Source organism: Oncorhynchus tshawytscha, linkage group LG23 (genome assembly GCF_018296145.1).
Source record: "Oncorhynchus tshawytscha isolate Ot180627B linkage group LG23, Otsh_v2.0, whole genome shotgun sequence".
NCBI classification, from domain to species: Eukaryota; Metazoa; Chordata; class Actinopteri; order Salmoniformes; family Salmonidae; genus Oncorhynchus; species Oncorhynchus tshawytscha.
Window position 1 is genome coordinate 8,605,800 of NC_056451.1, and position 18,344 is coordinate 8,624,143.

The 18,344-nt window shown below is 44.8% G+C and overlaps 1 protein-coding gene across 3 annotated transcripts in view; it reads left to right on the top strand.

Moving 5' to 3' along the window:
- The window catches only part of LOC112223047 (protein argonaute-3), a 41,882-nt gene that overhangs the window by 2,575 nt on the left and 20,963 nt on the right, over window positions 1–18,344 (top strand). For all 3 annotated transcript variants that reach the window (XM_024385993.2, XM_024385996.2, XM_024385995.2), the window contains 5 exons: window positions 9,264–9,435; window positions 9,697–9,817; window positions 9,971–10,179; window positions 16,284–16,420; window positions 18,133–18,267. In XM_024385993.2, the coding sequence (XP_024241761.1) occupies window positions 9,264–9,435; window positions 9,697–9,817; window positions 9,971–10,179; window positions 16,284–16,420; window positions 18,133–18,267 (774 nt within the window). The remainder of the gene's footprint in view (window positions 1–9,263; window positions 9,436–9,696; window positions 9,818–9,970; window positions 10,180–16,283; window positions 16,421–18,132; window positions 18,268–18,344) is intronic.

Genomic DNA, 18,344 nt, shown 5'->3' on the forward strand with positions numbered 1-18,344 from the left:
GGAGACTTAACAAATGTTTTGTGGCATCACAGTTCACACTTCAACCTTCATGGGTATCTTCCTACTCACGTCGTTTAATCGTTAGTCATAGAAAAGTCCACATGGTTATATGCATGAGTCGGCCAGCACACGTGATTGGCGGCACCTTAATTGGGGAGAACGGGCTCGGGGTGGTATCAAACACATGGTCTCCAGCCATCTCCTGCCATTCCATTTGAGCTGTTCCGGACATAATTATGAGTCGTTCTCCCCTCCACAGCCTCCTGTGGTTCAGCAATAGGGTCGTCTTGTTTGTCACAGCAGACATGTGCCACACTGTTTATCAGAGGTCAGTAGGGCCCTATAAAATCAGTTCCGGAACATGAGGACAAAATCCAGACATTAAAACAGAATTCAACAATATTCAAAAATGTATTGAACTTATTAGAAAAGGTTTTATTTTGCTCAAGTTAATCATAAGACATGAACAAAATGCATCAGTGATTTGTATTTTCCTTCAACTTTCTGAAACGGGAATTCCCCTGTGTGCCTTTAAAAAATGTATCCCTTATTTTACCAGGTAAGTTGACTGATAACACATTCTCATTTACAGCAACGACCTGGGGAATAGTTACAGGGGAGAGGGGATGAATGAGCTAATTGTAAGCTGGAGATGATTGGGAACTTAGCCAGGACGCCAGGGTTAACACCACTACTCTTTTGTAAGTGCTATGGGATCTTCAGTGACCACAAAGAGTCCGTACACCCGTTATTAAAGTCCCATCTGAAAGACGGCACCCTACACAGGGCAAGGTCCCCAATCACTGCCCTTTAGACCAGAGGAAAGGGTGCCTCCTACTGGCCCTGTAGAGTAACTACATCAACATTTCTTAGATTTTTCCCAGACTTCAAAAGTGGTCTCCTGATGTTTGAGCATTGTTATGGACTTCGAAAACAAACAAAACATAACCATGCTCTATTAGAAAAGTTTGATTTTGATTTTATAGGGGCCTAGTTCAGGAGAGGCAAAGTTACTGACTAGTTTTCCTTATTCAAAGCATTTCAGTTTGAATAGTAAGTTGGACTGCATGGTCATCTTTTCTCATGACTAGACTGCAAAACAGTGGTGATGTGTAGGCTAGGCCTAAATCAAAAGGGAAAGCATCCATAATAGAGGAGACCCTGTATAACCTAGATGGTAGCCTAGGTCACACAGTTCCTTCTTGCCGTTTACAATGACAGGCAGGGAAACTGTTTTTTACAGTTTGCTTTGTCTGTTGTCGTAACGGAAGCTTTCCACTTCTCCTGCAACGATACCCTAGCAGGTAGACCCAGTGAGTGACACCTGATACGGTCATGCCAGACAGAGCTATATTGATTCCCTCCAGAGGAGGTCCCCCCGGCAACTGACCTCCAAATCTCCTCAGGTTGTAGAGTTTAAAAGGGGAATAACTGGGGATTCGACTGATAAGAAGCTCTCTTTTTGCTTTTGTGTTTTAAAACATTTTGCTACAGTGTGCCCTTAAACAAATTCATTCCAATGGTAGTCTGGCATCATGCAAAGATTAGCTAGAGCTCATAGCATATGACTTGAGCTTTTAACCCTTAAAATCTCGTCCATCACACACGTTTGTATGGTATTTAAAAGGCAACACATGATCATAAATCTTTGTTCGTATGAGGATGGATATTACACTGAACAAAAATATAAACTAAACATGTAAAGTGTTGGTCCCATGTTTCATGAGCTGAAAAAATAATCCAGAAATCTTCCACATGCACAAAAAGCTAATTTCTCTAAAATGTTGTGCACAAATTTGTTTACATCCCTGTTAGTGAGCATTTCTCATTTGCCAAGATAATCCATCCACCTGATCGTTGTGGCATATCAAGAAGCTGATTAAACAGCATGATCATTACACAGGTGCACCTTGTGCTGGGGACAATAAAAGGCCACTCTAAAATGTGCAGCTGTGTCACAACACAATGCCTCAGATGTCTCAAGTTGAGGGAGTGTGCAATTAGCATGCTGACTACAAGAATGTATACCAGAGCTGTTGCCAGGGAATTGAATGTTAATTTCTCTTCCATAAGCCGCCTCAAGTCTTTTTAGAGAATGTGAGGCCGGTTGGACGTACTGCCACAAACGCAGCGGTTTTCTGATGTCAACAGAGTGCCCCATGGTGGCAGTGGAGTTATGGTATGGGCAGCCAACGAACACAGTTGCATTTTATCATGGCTATTTGAATGCACACAAATACCGTGATGTGATCGAGGCCCCCTTTTTTTTTTTTTCAAAAGTTCTATATTTTTGCCGTGTAATATTTTGCATTAAGATGAGTTCTATTGTCAATTAGTTTTGGATGGGTAACCTGGCACGCTTGATTGTCCATGAGAAGTGCAGCTGCTTCCTGTTGTAATGGATACGCCCGTGACATACACAGCCTCATACACACACACACTTGTGTGGGTTTTACCAAAAGACAAAGTGACACCACACAGGCAGTACAGGGGACCCCCCTCTGTCCCCTTACACCTCAGGCTAGTTACCAACTATCAAGGGGGTCTTCTAGGTAAATGTGGTTGAGGTACTTAAAGTTTGTTAGTAGTAGCTACTTTTGAATGGGCATATATAGCATTTCTGTCTTTCTGATTCACACTTTCCTTCGTCTTGTTCTTCCCGCTCTTTTTTTTGTTTTGTTAAACTTAACCCCCACGCCCACCACCTTTCTTATCCTCCCTCCTTGATCTCTCGCTCTCTCTCTCTCGCTCTCTCTCTCTCTCTCTCTCTCTCTCTCGCTCTCTCTCTCTCTCTCTCTCGCTCTCTCTCTCGCTCTCTCTCTCGCTCTCTCTCTCTCTCTCTCTCTCGCTCTCTCGCTCTCTCTCGCTCTCTCTCTCGCTCTCTCTCTCTCGCTCTCTCTCTCGCTCTCTCTCTCGCGCTCTCTCTCTCTCTCTCTCTCGCGCGCTCTCTCTCTCGCGCGCTCTCGCGCTCTCTCTCGCTCTCTCTCTCGCTCTCTCTCTCGCTCTCTCTCTCTCTCTCTCGCTCTCTCTCTCTCTCTCTCTCTCTCTCTCTCTCTCTCTCTCTCTCGCTCTCTCTCTCTCTCTCTCTCTCTCTCTCTCGCTCTCTCTCTCGCTCTCTCTCTCGCTCTCTCTCTCTCGCTCTCTCTCGCTCTCGCTCTCCACTTTACTTGATGAAAAAAGGCGGGAATTTGAGAACCACCTTTTTGATTTTCAAATCCTTGTCCAAAGCTAAGCTGGAATATTCACACACAGGCTAGACCTGAGTAGTTAGTATTCATTAGGCACCAACCAGAAGAAAACAGACAAACAGGGAGGGACAACCTGGAGTCTTCATATGAGAAATACTCCATTTCTCTTTACCGTTGCAAGGCGTTTTTTGTTGCGTGCCCTAATGAACACGAGCCTGTGTTCGTTAGGATCTTGCAGCCTGTGTCCCCATAGCCTAGAAAGGAATGTTATTTTTCACTTCTAATAAGTTTTAATTAAAACAGCCCATGCATGGGTGCTAGATTGAGAAGCATCTGTCTGTGTCGACCTTCACATGTTGTGAGCCTGGCTAGAATTGAACTCATGAGGGGGAGGGAGGGCGATAAATCAGCGGGAGAGAGAGTGGGAGAGCCAGAGAGAGTGAATCACTGAGCCAGAGAGGGATAGATGTAGAGGACAGTAGGAGGGCCCAGTAGAAGTGGGCTGTGAGGCTGGGGGATGTCTGTTTCAGCTCAGTGGGATGAGGGGGAGGCCTGGATTGGGTACTTCTCTCCTTCCTGAGCTCTGTTTTGTGAGGACCATTTAGCCTAAATCTATAGGGGGAACACAAGTGGCACAGTGTGTGGGGGGGTTCAGACAGGAAGAGAGGGACCCAGGGCTGATGTGAGGGGTGTCCAACTTTTTTTTGTGTGAGAGAAGACCGAGCCTGATGTTATTGAAAGTGAGAAATTACCCCAGAAAGGTAATCTTTTTGTGTGCTGTCTTGAAACAACGCATTTGATTGGCTGGCACTAGGATGTCTTTTTTTTTGTATCACTGACTGATTTCATTGAGATGAGCCTACAGAGGTCGTGTTTGAGTTCATAAATCTTCATTTTCAAAACGCAGACCATCAAAAATCTGCGTTTTTAAACCATTTCACCTGCGTTTTGTTGGAAGTTTTCACTTCAATAGAGTGATCAGGGGCCTGCGACTGTAGTTTTCCATCACAGAAAATGCTTTTGAGAAACACCATTCGTCAGAAAATGGCTTCATTTTCAGAAGTGCATTGATGCATGGCCATTATATTTCTAATGTTGATCATGGAAGAATGTAGCCAGCTAAGTTTTCAAATATTTTGCTAGATGTTCATCTTGCATTTTACCGGAGAAAATGAGCTAGACATCAGAGCACTGTCTGCTGATAGAATGCCCTTTCATGAATTCTCATCCGGGAGAAGTGCAACTGAAGCACAAAATGAGTCTTGATGCCGAGCAGAAATTACAATAAGAAGCATTTTATATGTGTTTACAAGATATATGTTCTGTGTTTAAAAAATATATATATTTTTTGTTACAAATACATCATTCTGGATTAATGCAACCCCTGGCCTAATGCCAGTCCATATCCCCCTCCTCCCCTCCTAGTCCTAATCACCGAGTTTGAGGTTCTCCCTCACCACTAAACGTGTTTTAATTGTGCCCTATTTGTTTGACACACATCAGTCCCTCCCAGCCCGCGGCGCTCTGTCACTGTGCGTCTGTCCAGCCGTGTGTGCCTGGGCCGCTGCCTGCTGTGACTGATGCCTTGTGCTCCACATCGGAGCGCTCGCCCTGTTCCCACAGCCCAGGCCTGTCCAGATTAGACATACAGCTGTGTGTGTGTGTGGGTCTGCCCTGCGTCTGTGTGAGTACGTTTGCAGCCAATCATTGTTGAAGGCAGCGGGAGTGAGGAAGGGAGAGCCCAGACTTGATGTGTATTGGTAACTAGGTCATGTTCAATAGTGCACACCGTTGCAATATGTTTTAAGAGTTTCTTGTTGGAGTTCATTGAGTTCAGGTAGCAGAATGCATCTCTGTCTGTTTTTATCCATTCTGTGCCTATTGAACATGACCCCAGTCAGTGTGGGTATCCATTGCTTTTCAGGGATGTGGCAACTGGTTTCTCTCCTAGCCTGTAATGGAACCAACCTGGCGGAGTTTGTTGCTTTGTACCCATTTTGGCACATCCACTTCAGTTAGTTTGACTGAGAAATTGTCATAACAAGGTCAGTTCAGTGATGCCTCCTTATCTCTCCTCATACCCACTGACTTTTTCTTTCTAATATCAGGGGCATATTCATTAGGCACCAAACGGAGAAAGCAGTTATTTCTGTTTCTGACCATCTGACCTTGTCCAATAGCGCTCTTTTTTGTTTTTGTTTTCCTACGGTATGCCCTAACGAATACTACCCAGTTAGCTGCCTCTTTTTAGTTGGTGTCTGTACTGTAGTCCGTAACATGAAGGTCATAGGGTCAGGAAACAAAATGAGACAAAGCGTTGAAAGACTTGAGTACCTAGAATTTTTCTGTTTGGGAAAACACGTTTTCCCTTTACGAATCTTCTGACCGCACAGTCTTTCAGAGTAAACACACGAGTGGTAGGTTTCCTTGAACCTGCTACCTCTCTCACCGCTAAATGACGCAGACCACAAGCCTTTGATTCCTCCACATGGGCTTTTGAGTAGGCCATCTGTCGTTGCCGGAAATCTTGTTATGTCTATGGGAAGGCCTACAGGTCATGGTATTCCAGGATAGGTGAGTACTAATTTTGGTGTGCAGTTTAGGCCTCAACTTTTTTGTTTTGTAGAGTTTGACATTTTTGGTTGATCCTTTGGTGTGTTTCTCAGGTCGAGTTCATTGGAGCAGTTCAGCTTCACGTGTGTGTGGGTGCCCTTACAATTCTGCTTGTTTGTGTGTGTTCCTCTGAGACACTGGTCTCTCTCTGCTGTGTTGCTTGCATGGTACTGAACATGCCTTATATGGGCAGTGGGTGACCTGAGGACAGGGCCAGCTTGGGGCCACTGGGGCCGACAGTGTCAGAGAAACCTCAGACTAGAGTAGTCAGCTCCCCCTCTACGTAACTCCCTGCCCTGGCCCCTGACAGCCGCATCCCTCCAATGTTCCCCTCACTCTACAGTTCCCAGGGGCGTGCTTGTACTTGTTTTGTCTGCAAGGGGCTGAAATAGTTTAGACGGGGGGAGAATTGAGATACTAGGCCGTGTGTGTGCTTGAGAAGCATTCTGAATGATCAGTAACAGAGAAAATAGGCTAGCATGCCTTGGAGGGGATTTTGCGACTGCTTTTTGCCATCTAGTTAAGTTCTGCACACAAGTGTTTTTGAATCAATTTCTTTGAAAGTCTGAATCAGAAATAGGCAGGAGGGTCAGGTTTAATAACCAGAAGCGTGGAAATGTTGAGTCGTTTCTGCCACTTTTTTGTTGTTGTTTTTTTGCAGTGTTCTGCATTTCTGATCCGCTGTTTGTGGGCGTGTGTTATCCTTTTCTCTCTGTGGCCTTGGTGTTTCTTTGTCTCGCTCGCTGCATGGTGGGAAGATGACGTTGCAGCTGCTTTCCTGTGTGTGTGGTTGTTCGTGCTTGCTTGCGTGTTTCGTTAAGGGCGTGTCAGAAGGCACCTGTGTGTGTGTGTGTGTGTGTGTAAGACGGCATCAAATTGTATTTGTCACATGCACCGACTACAACAGGTGTAGACCTTAATGTGAAATGCTTACACACACGCAAGGTCTTGTCAGAAGGTTGGGTTGGGGGGGGGTGTACAAAAGAACATCAGGACTAGGAGGAAAGTGTCGTTTTACATTTTGAGAATGCCTGGCACAGTGTCCAGAGGCAGGACACTCCTCCTGTGTTTCTCTCTCTCTCTCTCTCTCTGCGTTGGCCCAGTGACTCATGCAGCGTGGAGGCTAGTTCTACGATATGAGTGCCTGAGCGGAATACCAGCCCTCCCTGCCCACTCCCCCAGCCATCCTACTCCTCCCTCTCCTCCTCCTTCTCCCTCTCCTCCTCCTTGGCTTACTCACCCCCACCGCAGCACAGTAAAAGCTCTGTTTGTGTGGCGGTATGTGTAAACTAGGCTCCCACCGGCCCCCTGGATAATTTCAATCACAAAGGGCTGGTGTGTGTCCGTGGGACAGCTTCGGCTGGAATTCCAGACGTCTCTAACGATCCCCCTTTCTCTGCTGTCATTCGCGACCCACCGAGGTCTAGCCTTAGCCTACACCCAACCTGTATCTGTCACCCCTGTACCTACCCCTCAAGGTCCACCAGGCGAGAGAAACAGAAGGGGAGACAACCATGAACGCTCCGGCTTCTGAAAGACAGCCCTAAACAAACCTCTTCACTCGTGCACCAATCCCATGAACTGGCAGCACCTGAGAAAGGGTTCTGTTATGTTTTTTTTACCCCCCCCCTGCACTGGGGCTCTGAATGTACTGACACCCACTCATGTATGCTCATCATGACTCAATAGGAGGTGAATCATTCATAGCACTGACACTCATTGATCAATGACACATTGGGGCAGTTTGGTTTTGGTGGTGGAGAGTACCAGAGAGAGGCTGGGGGGAAACTCCCATGGTTTACTTTCTGCCTGACTGCGAGATGGAAGTGTTGAATAAGGGTGATGAGGATATGTGTCCTGAACAAAAATATGAACGCAACAATTACAGTTCATTTAAGGAAATCAGTTATTTGAAATCAATTCATTAGGCCCTAATCTATGGATTTCACGTGACTGGGCAGGAGTGCAGCCCTGCCAAGTCCATCTGAATTTTTCCCCACAAAAAGGGCTTTATTACAGACAGAAATACCCCTCGGTTTCAGCAACTGGTCAGGTGGCTGGTTTCAGACGATCATGCAGGTGAAGAAGCTGGATGTGGAGGTCCTGGGCTGGTGTGGTTAAACTTGGTCTGCAATTGTGAGGATGGTTGGACGTACTGCCAAATTCTCTAAAACTATGTTGGAGGTGGCTTATGGTAGAGAAATTAACATTCAATTATCTGGCAACCGCTCTGGTGGACATTCCTGCACTCAGCATGCTAATTGTCCGCTCCCTCAATTTGAGACCTCTGTGGCTTTGTGTTGTGTGACACAACTGTACATTTTAGAGTGGCCTGTTATTGTCCCCAGCACAAGGTGCACCTGTGTAATGATCATGCTGTTTTAATCCGCTTCTTGATATACCACATCTGTCAGGTGGATGGATTATTTTGGCAAAGGACACATGTTCACTAACAAGATTGTAAGTCAATTTGTGAAATAAGCTTTTTGTGTGTCTGGAACATTTCTGGTATCTTTTTATTTCAGCTCATGAAACATGGGACCAACACTTTACATGTTGGGTTTTTTAAAATATTTTTGTTCAGTTTAGGATGGACAAACAATATACTGACTGCCTCCCCTCATCTGAACTCAGTTATTAGACTGAGTGTTGCGCAATAGTTAAGCAGCTCACACAGGCCAGCGGAGCAACGTCATAGCAAATGTCTTGCTAAACCAGCACAAAGCTTCAAAAGGCGAGTCCCCCCTCCCCTTTCACATCAGCTGCCCCTGATGTTGATGGGCAGGCCACGAGACGGCAGACCCAACATGGCACTGGGATGAGTGTGGCACATCGGGTTGTTATTAAAATAACTGTCTACTGGGTTATTGTTACTCCTGTGTAAGACATCCTGTGTCTGGTGGTGGCAATGTGTGTTACGTACCACTGTGTACACACGTGTGTGTGTTAGTTTTGATGTTGGTTTGAATTTTTTTATAGTGGAACCAAACCTTTTGTATCCCCCCATAGCATTCCTCGCTGTCTCTGTACTTTCTAAAGTGATTCCTTCCAGTAGATTCTTTCAGCCGTCATCTTCTTGACACACCGGCAACAAGTGATTTTACATGTCATTTTTATATAACTAGTTAAGTCAGTTAAGAACAAATTCTTATTTACAATGACGGCCTAGGAACAGTGGGTTGCACCTTGTTCAGGGGTAGAACGACAGATTTTTACCTTGTCAGCTCTGGGATTCGATCCAGCAACCTTTTTGTTACTGGCCCATCGCTCTAACAACTAGGCTACCGGCCGCCCCATTTAGACCTAACTTTTTAGTAAAAAAAAAAAAAAAAGTGTCCACGTCAAAGCTGATTTTTAGCAATTTACTAATCTAAGCCTATTTCTCAAAGAACTGGTTTGTTGTAATGGAAGTTGAATTATTGTTCTTTTTCCATTTCCCCCGCTCCCTCCTTCCATCTCTAGGAGCCGTTGGAGCCCAGCCCCTGTTCACTGTGCCGCGGCGGCCTGGCTATGGCACCATGGGAAAGCCCATCAAGCTGCTGGCCAACTGCTTCCAGGTGGATATCCCCAAGATAGACGTCTACCTCTATGAGGTGGACATCAAGCCCGAGAAGTGCCCGCGCCGCGTCAACAGGTACGCCTAGAATAATGCCTTTCGCTAGGATCTCAAAATGTTTCACGTGGTATCAGATTATGTCTTGTTGAAGTGTGACTAGAGGTAATTTGATGTGTCTATTCTACTTCTATTATATTTTTATGTATTATTACTTTGAATACTATTTATAGAGCCACATATGGGCAGTTTAAGAGCCGCATGTGGCTCCAGAGCCACAAGTTGCAGACCGTTGGACAAGTTTAAAAAGAGGTTAACTTGTTTTGGTCTTGTGTTCTGTAGGGAGGTGGTGGACTCCATGGTGCAGCACTTCAAGGTTACCATCTTTGGGGATCGTCGGCCAGTCTACGATGGGAAGAGGAGCTTGTACACAGCGAACCCGCTGCCTGTGGCAACCGCAGGGGTAAGATGGATGTAGACTGACACCCAGCCACACACACACATAGTCAAACCTACTCTACCTGGCGCTCCTACAAGGGTAAGACTGAAAACACACACACTCTCTCTCTCTCTCTCACGCTCCCACACTTCTTGATCTGTTAACGCACACACACAGGTGGATTTGGACGTCACTCTACCGGGTGAGGGGGGCAAGGACCGGCCCTTTAAGGTCTCAATCAAGTTTGTGTCCCTGGTGAGCTGGCACATGCTGCACGAGGTGCTAACGGGCCGCAGCGTGCCTGAGCCCCTGGAGCTGGACAAGCCCATCAGCACCAACCCAGTACACGCTGTGGATGTAGTGCTGCGACACTTGCCCTCCATGAAGTGAGTTGGACAGTCGCCGCCCAAGTGGTCATAATGGGAAATGTTATAACTTTGTGATTGGGTTAATTATTTGATCAACAGGATGCATGTATTTCTGAAAAGTTGAGCATTTATCCCTGGAAATCTCAGTGAACTGATTTTAAAAGCAAACGACGCAACTCTGCTACATGTTAATTTGACTTTTGAGGCAGATTTATTTACTGGAGATGTAGGCCTAATAAATAAATAATAATACATTTCATTTGCTGGCACGCGAGACTGATTTTTTTATTTCAAGATAATTTCCTAAAATGACAAATCAAGTAGAGGTCAATCTTGCAACCTTACAGTTAAGTAGTCCAACGCAATAACGACCCGCTTCTCTCTCGTTGCACTCCACAAGGTGCCTGTTACGCGAATGCAGTAAGCCATGAAAAACAATCATAATCACTAGTTAACTACACATGGTTGATATTATCTAGCATGTCCTGCGTTGCATATAATCAGACTGAGCGGTGGTAGGCAGAAGCAGGCGCGTAAACATGAATTCAAATAGCACTTTTGGGTGTCTTGCCAGCAGCTCTTCGTTGTGCGTCAAGCATTGCGCTGTTTAACTCCCGAGATGAGGCTGGTGTAACCAAAGTGAAATGGCTGGCTAGTTAGCGCTCGTAAATAGGTTTCCAACGTCACTCGCTCTGAGCCTTGGCGTGGTTGTTCCCCTTGTTTTGCATGGCTAACGCTGCTTCGAGGGTGGCTGTTGTCGTTGTGTTCCTGGTTCGAGCCCAGGGAGGAGCGAGGAGAGGGACGGAAGCTAAACTGTTACACTGGCAATACTAAAGTGCCTATAAGAACATCCAATAGTCAAAGGTTAATGAAATACAAATGGTATAGATGGAAATAGTCCTATAATTCCTATAATAACTACAACCTAAAACTTCTTACCTGGGAATATTGAAGTCTCATGTTAAAAGGAACCACCAGCTTTCATATGTTCTGAGCAAGGAACTTAAATGTTTTCTTTCTTACATAGCACATATTGCACTTTTACTTTCTTCTCCAACACTTTGTTTTTGCATTATTTAAACCAAATTGAACACGTTTCATTATTTATTTGAGGCTAAATTGATTTTATCGATGTATTTTTGAAGTTAAAATAAGTGTTCATTCAGTATTGTTGTAATTATTATTACAAATAAATAAAATAAAAAAATCGGCAGATTTTTAATCAGTATCAGCTTTTTTTGGTCCTCCAATAATCGGTATCAGCGTTGAAAAATCATAATCGGCCGACCTCTAAAATCAAGTACTGAATTTCAGTGAAGACTCACTTCTGCTTAGTGCCACATTGGAAATGAAACGCGTGAATGTATGCTCTTGCAAAACAAGTGTGCTTGTTTTCACGGTATGATGATAATTCGGCAGGAAACCAGATGTATTCCTATGCCGTCATACCTGACTTCACTCAGCCTCCTCCACTCAAAAGCCATGTGTTATCAGTGTGCCTACCAATACTGAATGAAAACCTTTTTTAACCTCTTTGGGCTGAGATCCTGCTAACGGGATCGACAGCCAGCGAAAGTGCAGGGTGCCAAATTTAAAACAACATAAGTCCTATAATTTAAAATTCCTCAAACACAAAGTATTTTACACCATTTCTTGTTAATCCCACCAGTGTCCGATTTCAAAAAGGCTTTACAGCGAAAGCAAACCAAACAATTATGTTAGGTCAGAGCCAAGTCACAGAAAAACACAGCCATTTTTCCAGCCAAAGAGAGGAGTCACAAAAAGCAGAAATAAATTAAACACTTACTTCATGTTACACAATACATGTATGTTTTGTTTGATAAAGTTCATATTTATATTTTAAAAAATCTGTTTACATTGGCGCGTTACGTTCAGTAGTTCCAAAACAACCGGTGATTTTGCAGAGAGCCACATCAATTTACAGAAGTACTCATAATAAACATTGATAAAATATACAACTATTATGCACAGAATTATAGATACACTTCTCCTTAATGCAACCGCTGTGTCAGATTTTTTAAAAACTTTACGGAAAAAGCACGCCATGCTAAAATCTGAGTACGGCGCTCAGACCAAAACAACCCAAACAGATATCCGCCATGTTGTGTAGTCAACAGAAGTCAGAAATAGCATTATAAATATTTGCTTACCTTTTGTTGATCTTCATCAGAATGCACTCCCAGGAATTCCAGTTCCACGATAAATGTTTGTTTTGTTCGATAATGTCCATCATTTATGTCCAAATACCTCCTTTTTGTTTGTGCGTTTAGCCCAGTAATCCAAATTCATGAGGCACGAGCAGACAAAGTAAAAAGGTTCCGTTACAGTCCATAGAAACACATCAAACGATTTATAGAATCAATCTTTAGGATGTTTTTAACATAAATCTTCAATTTTCCAACCGGAGAATTCCTTTGTCTATAGAAATGCAATGGAACTCAAGCTAACTCTCACGTGAACGAGCATGGCCAGCTCGTGGCTTTCTGGCAGACCTCTGACTCAGAGCCCTCATTCCCCCCCTCCTTCACAGTAAAAGCATCAAACAAGGTTCTAAAGAGTGTTGAAATCTAGTGGAAGCCTTAGGAAGTGCAATATGACCCCATAGACACTGTGTGTTCGATAGGCAAAAAGTTGAGAAACTACAAATGTCAGATTTCCCACTTCCTGGTTGGATTTTTTTCTCAGGTTTTTGCCTGCTATATGAGTTCTGTTATACTCACAGACATCATTCAAACAGTTTTAGAAACTTCAGTGTTTTCTATCCAAATCTACTAATAATATGCGTATATTAGCAATTGGGCCTGAGTTGCAGACAGTTTACTCTGGGCGCCTTATTCATCCAAGCTACTCAATACTGCCCCCAGCCATAAGTTTTTTTTATTTATTTCACCTTTATTTAACGAGGTAGGCTAGTTGAGAACAAGTTCTCATTTGCAACTGCGACCTGCCAAGATAAAGCGTAGCAATTCGACACATACAACAACACAGAGTTACACATGGAATAAACAAAATATACAGTTAATAATTCGGTAGAACAAAATAAAACAAGTCTATACAGTGAGTGCAAATGAGGTAAGTTAAGGAAATAAATAGGCCATGGTGGCGAAGTAATTACAATATAGCAATTAAACACTGGAATGGTAGATTGGCAGAAGATGAATGTGCAGGTAGAGATACTGGGGTGCAAAGGAGCTAAATAAATAAATACCAGTATGGGGATGAGGTAGGTAGATAGCCAATCTGTAAACAGCCCATCTAAGTACAGGTGCAGTGATCTGTAAAATGCTCTGACAGCTGGTGCTTAAAGCTAGTGAGTGAGATGTGAGTTTCCAGCTTCAGAGATTTTTGCAATTCGTTCCAGTCATGGGCAGCAGAGAACTGGAAGGAAAGACGATCAAAGGAGGAATTGGCTTTGGGGGTGACCAATGAGATATACATACGGGAGCGCGTGCTACGAGTGGGTGCTGCTATGGTGACCAGTGAGCTGAGATAAGGCGGGGCTTTACCTAGATGACCTGGAGCCAGTGGGTTTGGCGACGTGTATGAAGCGAGGGCCAAACAACGAGAGCGTACAGGTCGCAATGGTGGGTAGTGTATGGGGCTTTGGTGACAAAACGGATGGCACTGTGATAGACTGCATCCAGTTTGTTGAGTAGAGTGTTGGAGGCTATTTTCTAGATGACATCACCGAAGTCGAGGATCGGTAGGATGGTCAGTTTTACGAGGGTATGTTTGGCAGTATATGAGTGAAGGAAGCTTTGTTGCGATACAGGAAGCTGATTCTAGATTTAATTTTGGATTGGAGATGCTTAATGTGAGTCTGGAAGGAGAGTTTACAGTTTAACCAGACACCCAGGTATTTGTAGTTGTCCACGTATTCTAAGTCAGAGCCGTCCAGAGTAGTGATGCAGGACGGGCGAGCAGGTGCGGGCAACAATCGATTGAAAAGCATGCATTTAGTTTTACTTGTATTTAAGAGCAGTTGGAGGCCACGGAAGGAGAGAATTGTATGGCATTGAAGCTCGTCTGGAGGTTAGTTAACAGTGTCCAAGGAGGGGCCAGAAGTTTACAGAGTGGTGTCGTCTGCGTAGAGATGGATCAGAGAATCACCAGCAGCAAGAGCAACATTGATGTATACAGAGAAGAGAGTCGGCCCGAGAATTGAACCCTGTGGCACACCCATAGAGACTGTCAGAGGTCCAGACAACAGGCCCTCCGATTTGACACACTGAACTCTATCGGAGAAGTAGTTGGTAAACCAGGCGAGGCAATCATTTGAGAAACCAAGGCTGTCGAGTCTGCCAATAAGAATGTTGTGATTGACAGAGTCGAAAGCCTTGGCCAGGTCGATGAATACGGCTGCACAGTAATGTCTCTTATCGATGGCGGTTATGATGTCGTTTAGAACCTTGAGCGTGGCTGAGGTGCACCCATGACCAGCTCTGAAACCAGATTGCATAGCAGAGAAGGTATGGTGGGATTCGAAATGGTCAGTAATCTGTTTAACTTGGCTTTTGAAGACCTTAGAAAGACAGGGTAGGATAAATGTAGGTATGTAGCAGTTTGGGTCTAGAGTGTCAACCCCTTTGAAGAGGGGGATGACCGCGGCAGATTTCCAATCTTTGGGAATCTCAGATGATACGAAAGAGGTTGAACAGGCTAGTAATAGGGGTTGCAACAATTTCGTCAGATAATTTTAGAAAGAGAGGGTCCAGATTTTGCAGCTCTTTCAGAACATCGGCTATCTGGATTTGGGTAAAGGAGAAATGGTGGGGGCTTTGGCGGGTTTCTGTGGAGGGTGCCAGGCAGTTGACCGGGGTAGGGGTAGCGATGTGGAAAGCATGGCCAGCTGTAGAGAAATGCTTATTGAAATTCTCAATTATAGCAGATTTATCGGTGGTGACAATGTTTCCTAGCCTCAGAGCAGTGGGCAGCTGGGAGGAGGTGCTCTTATTCTCCATGGACTTTAGTGTCCCAGAACATTTTTGAGTTAGTACTACAGGATGCAAATTTCTGTTTGAAAAAGCTTGCCTTAGCTTTCTAACTGCCTGTGTATATTTGTTCCTAACTTCCCTGAAAAGTTGCATATCACCGGGGCTATTCGATGCTAATGCAGAACGCCACAGGATGTTTTTGTGCTGGTCAAGGGCAGACAGGTCTGGTGTGAACCAAGGACTATATCTATTCCTAGTTCTACATTTTTTGAGGGGCATGCTTATTTAAGATGGTGAGGAAGGCACTTTTAAAGAATAGCCAGGCATCATCTACTGACGGGATGAGGTCAATGTCATACCAGGATACCCCGGCCAGGTCGATTAGAAAGGCCTGCTCGCAGAAGTGTTTCAGGGAGCGTTTGACAGTGATGAAGGGTGGTCGTTTGGTCGCAGACCCATTACGGATGCAGGCTGTGATCGCTGAGATCTTGATTGAAAACAGCAGAGGTGTATTTGGAGGGCGAATTAGTTAGGATGACATTAATGAGGGTGCCCGTGTATACTGATTTGGGGTTGTACCTGGTAGGTTCATTGATAAATTTGTGTGAGATTGAGGGCATCAAGCTTAGTTTGTAGGATGGCCGGGGTGTTAAGCATGTCCCAGTTTAGGTCACCTAGTAGCACGAGCTCAGAAGATAGATGGGTGGAAATCAGTTCACATATAGTATCGAGGGCACAGCTGGGGACAGAGGGAGGTCTATAGCAAGTGGCAACAGTGAGAGACTTGTTAATGTTAATGAAAGTATTTTCCCAAGTCTTAAATAAAAACTGGCTTCTGTGTATCGACACCTGCCATAAGGCTATGTTTGCTATAGCTTCAGGCTACTGCATTGACAGAATGTGTCCAGTATGCGCTGTTATTAATGAGTCTTTGCCGCTCAGTGATCAGTTGTCGATAAGGCCGTGTGGAGTTTTCACCCTCTCGTTTCGTTGCTGTTCAGTGTCAACTGGGAAAATAGCTTGTTGTCAGACTGTCGTTGTGCAAAGAGCCATTGACCAAGATCTTGGTCCAGGTTGTGGATACTAACTTCCCCATTCTCTTATCTGTCTGTCCCCCTTCTATTTCTCTCTCCTTATTTTGTCGCTCTTCTCTCTCCCCCTCTCCAGGTACACCCCGGTGGGTCGCTCCTTCTTCTCAGCCCCAGAGGGCTACGACCATCCTCTGGGAGGGGGGAGAGAGGTGTGGTTTGGTTTCCACCAGTCTGTACGTCCCGCCATGTGGAAGATGATGCTCAATATTGACGGTGAGGACAGCGCACATCACTTTGCAACCAATCCTAACCGTAACCATTTAGGGGGATAAAAAAATCTGGGGCCATATGGATAAGAGTAGGAGTTCTGCTCTAGGATCAAGTCCCCCTGTCCATGTCATCTTATTCAATGTGATCTAAAGGGCTGAACTGGTGTTAAATCATCACTCCTACTCTGAGATGCTTTATGAATGCAGGCCCTGAACCTGTATCGGTGTTTGAGGCAACTTCTACCTAATATGGGAGGACTCCATAGTGGGTGTTGTGCCGCATGCTGGCAACGGGGGTTTGGAAAGAGGGATCTGGTTATAGGTGGGTGGGCTGGCCGTAGGCTTTGTAGAAAGTGGAGAGTGGGGGGGTGGTGGTGTGTGTGTCTTGCTTTGTGGAAACTGTCTAGGCAGTTGCTGTGGAGACTAACTTACAGGGATCTGAAGGGCCCTGTGTTTGGGAGCTATTTTTGGTGGGGTGCTTTTGTTTTGGGGAGTGCCTGACTGCTCTGTCTTCAGGCCTCTCTCACTCAGGCGGTTTTCCCGCTCTCCCTCTCTCGCAAATCATTTTGCTTCCTCTAGCCCCTCGCCCATTCGCCACCAAAGGGCAGAAAAGTCCAGCCATCTGCAAATGATTCTCTCTTTCATTAGTCATTGTGTGCTCAAGGAATGAGGAGAATAGGCCCTAAAAGAGCGCGAAAACAAATAGGCGCCAATGATCTGTTTTTATATCTCACCAGGGGACATATATAAAATCACACACATCCTAGCTGAAGATATAGCAACACTGAGAAAATGTACTAGTACATACAGTGGGGCAAAAAAGTATTTAGTCAGCCAACTTATTTTCCACCATAATTTGCAAATAAATTCATTAAAAATCCTACAATGTGATTTTCTGGATTTTTTTTCTTCTCATTTTGTCTGTCATAGTTGAAGTGTACCTATGATGAAAATTACAGTCCTCTAATCTTTTTAAGTGGGAGAACTTGCACAATTGGTGGCTGACTAAATACTTTTTTGCCCCACTGTAAGCAACAAACAAAAATGTGCTCTATTTAAAACCCTTTGATTTTCACACTCCCAAGAGTAATGTATCAGCACTCTCACAAACCAACATCAAAACAAACACGAAATTGCTGATGTAATTTCCTGTTTATGGGGATGAGAACCCTACTGTCTGTGTGGAGAGTGACCGTGACCTGCACTCCCCATCATTTCTAATCACATGTATGCTCCGGTCGTTACCGTCGCTGTCAGACGTGGCCCTGACGTCACTGTGAAGTCAGCACAGTGTCAGTGCAGCATCTGTTTCCTCTCATCTCTCCTTTCAGGTGGAGAAAAGCATTAGGCCTTCATCTAGGGGCCAGCTTCCTCTAACGGCACATAAAGCCAGAGGGATGTTGGATGTTCCTCCTAGGTTTTATTTCATGTTTGAGAGCCGTGTTGGCGTGTCCCTGGCTACAGGCCTTGAGCTGCTGTACTTGGTTTGATTTGAGATATCGACCTAAATAGCTAAAAAAAAAAATGATGATGGCTGATAATTGATGACAAATGGCTGCTTCTGGCGTGACGTATTTGGCAGACCAAGATCAATTCACATTTTGCATCTACAGTAAAGAGCTAGGGAGATTACTCTCGGTTTGGCAGGTATTGCCAGTGATTGGTAATTCTGAGTGAGTGTGAGCGAGTGTTTTAATGGCCCTGTCTGTCCTGCAGTTTCTGCCACGGCCTTCTACAAAGCCCAGCCTGTGATCCAGTTCATGTGTGAGGTCCTGGACATCCACAACATAGACGAGCAGCCCCGACCTCTCACAGACTCCCACCGGGTCAAGTTCACCAAAGAAATCAAAGGTAGTGTATTTTGTGCGTGCGTTTGTCTGTGTGCGTGAAAGAGGATGTAAACTAGGCTTTTGGGCGTGCCTGTGTAC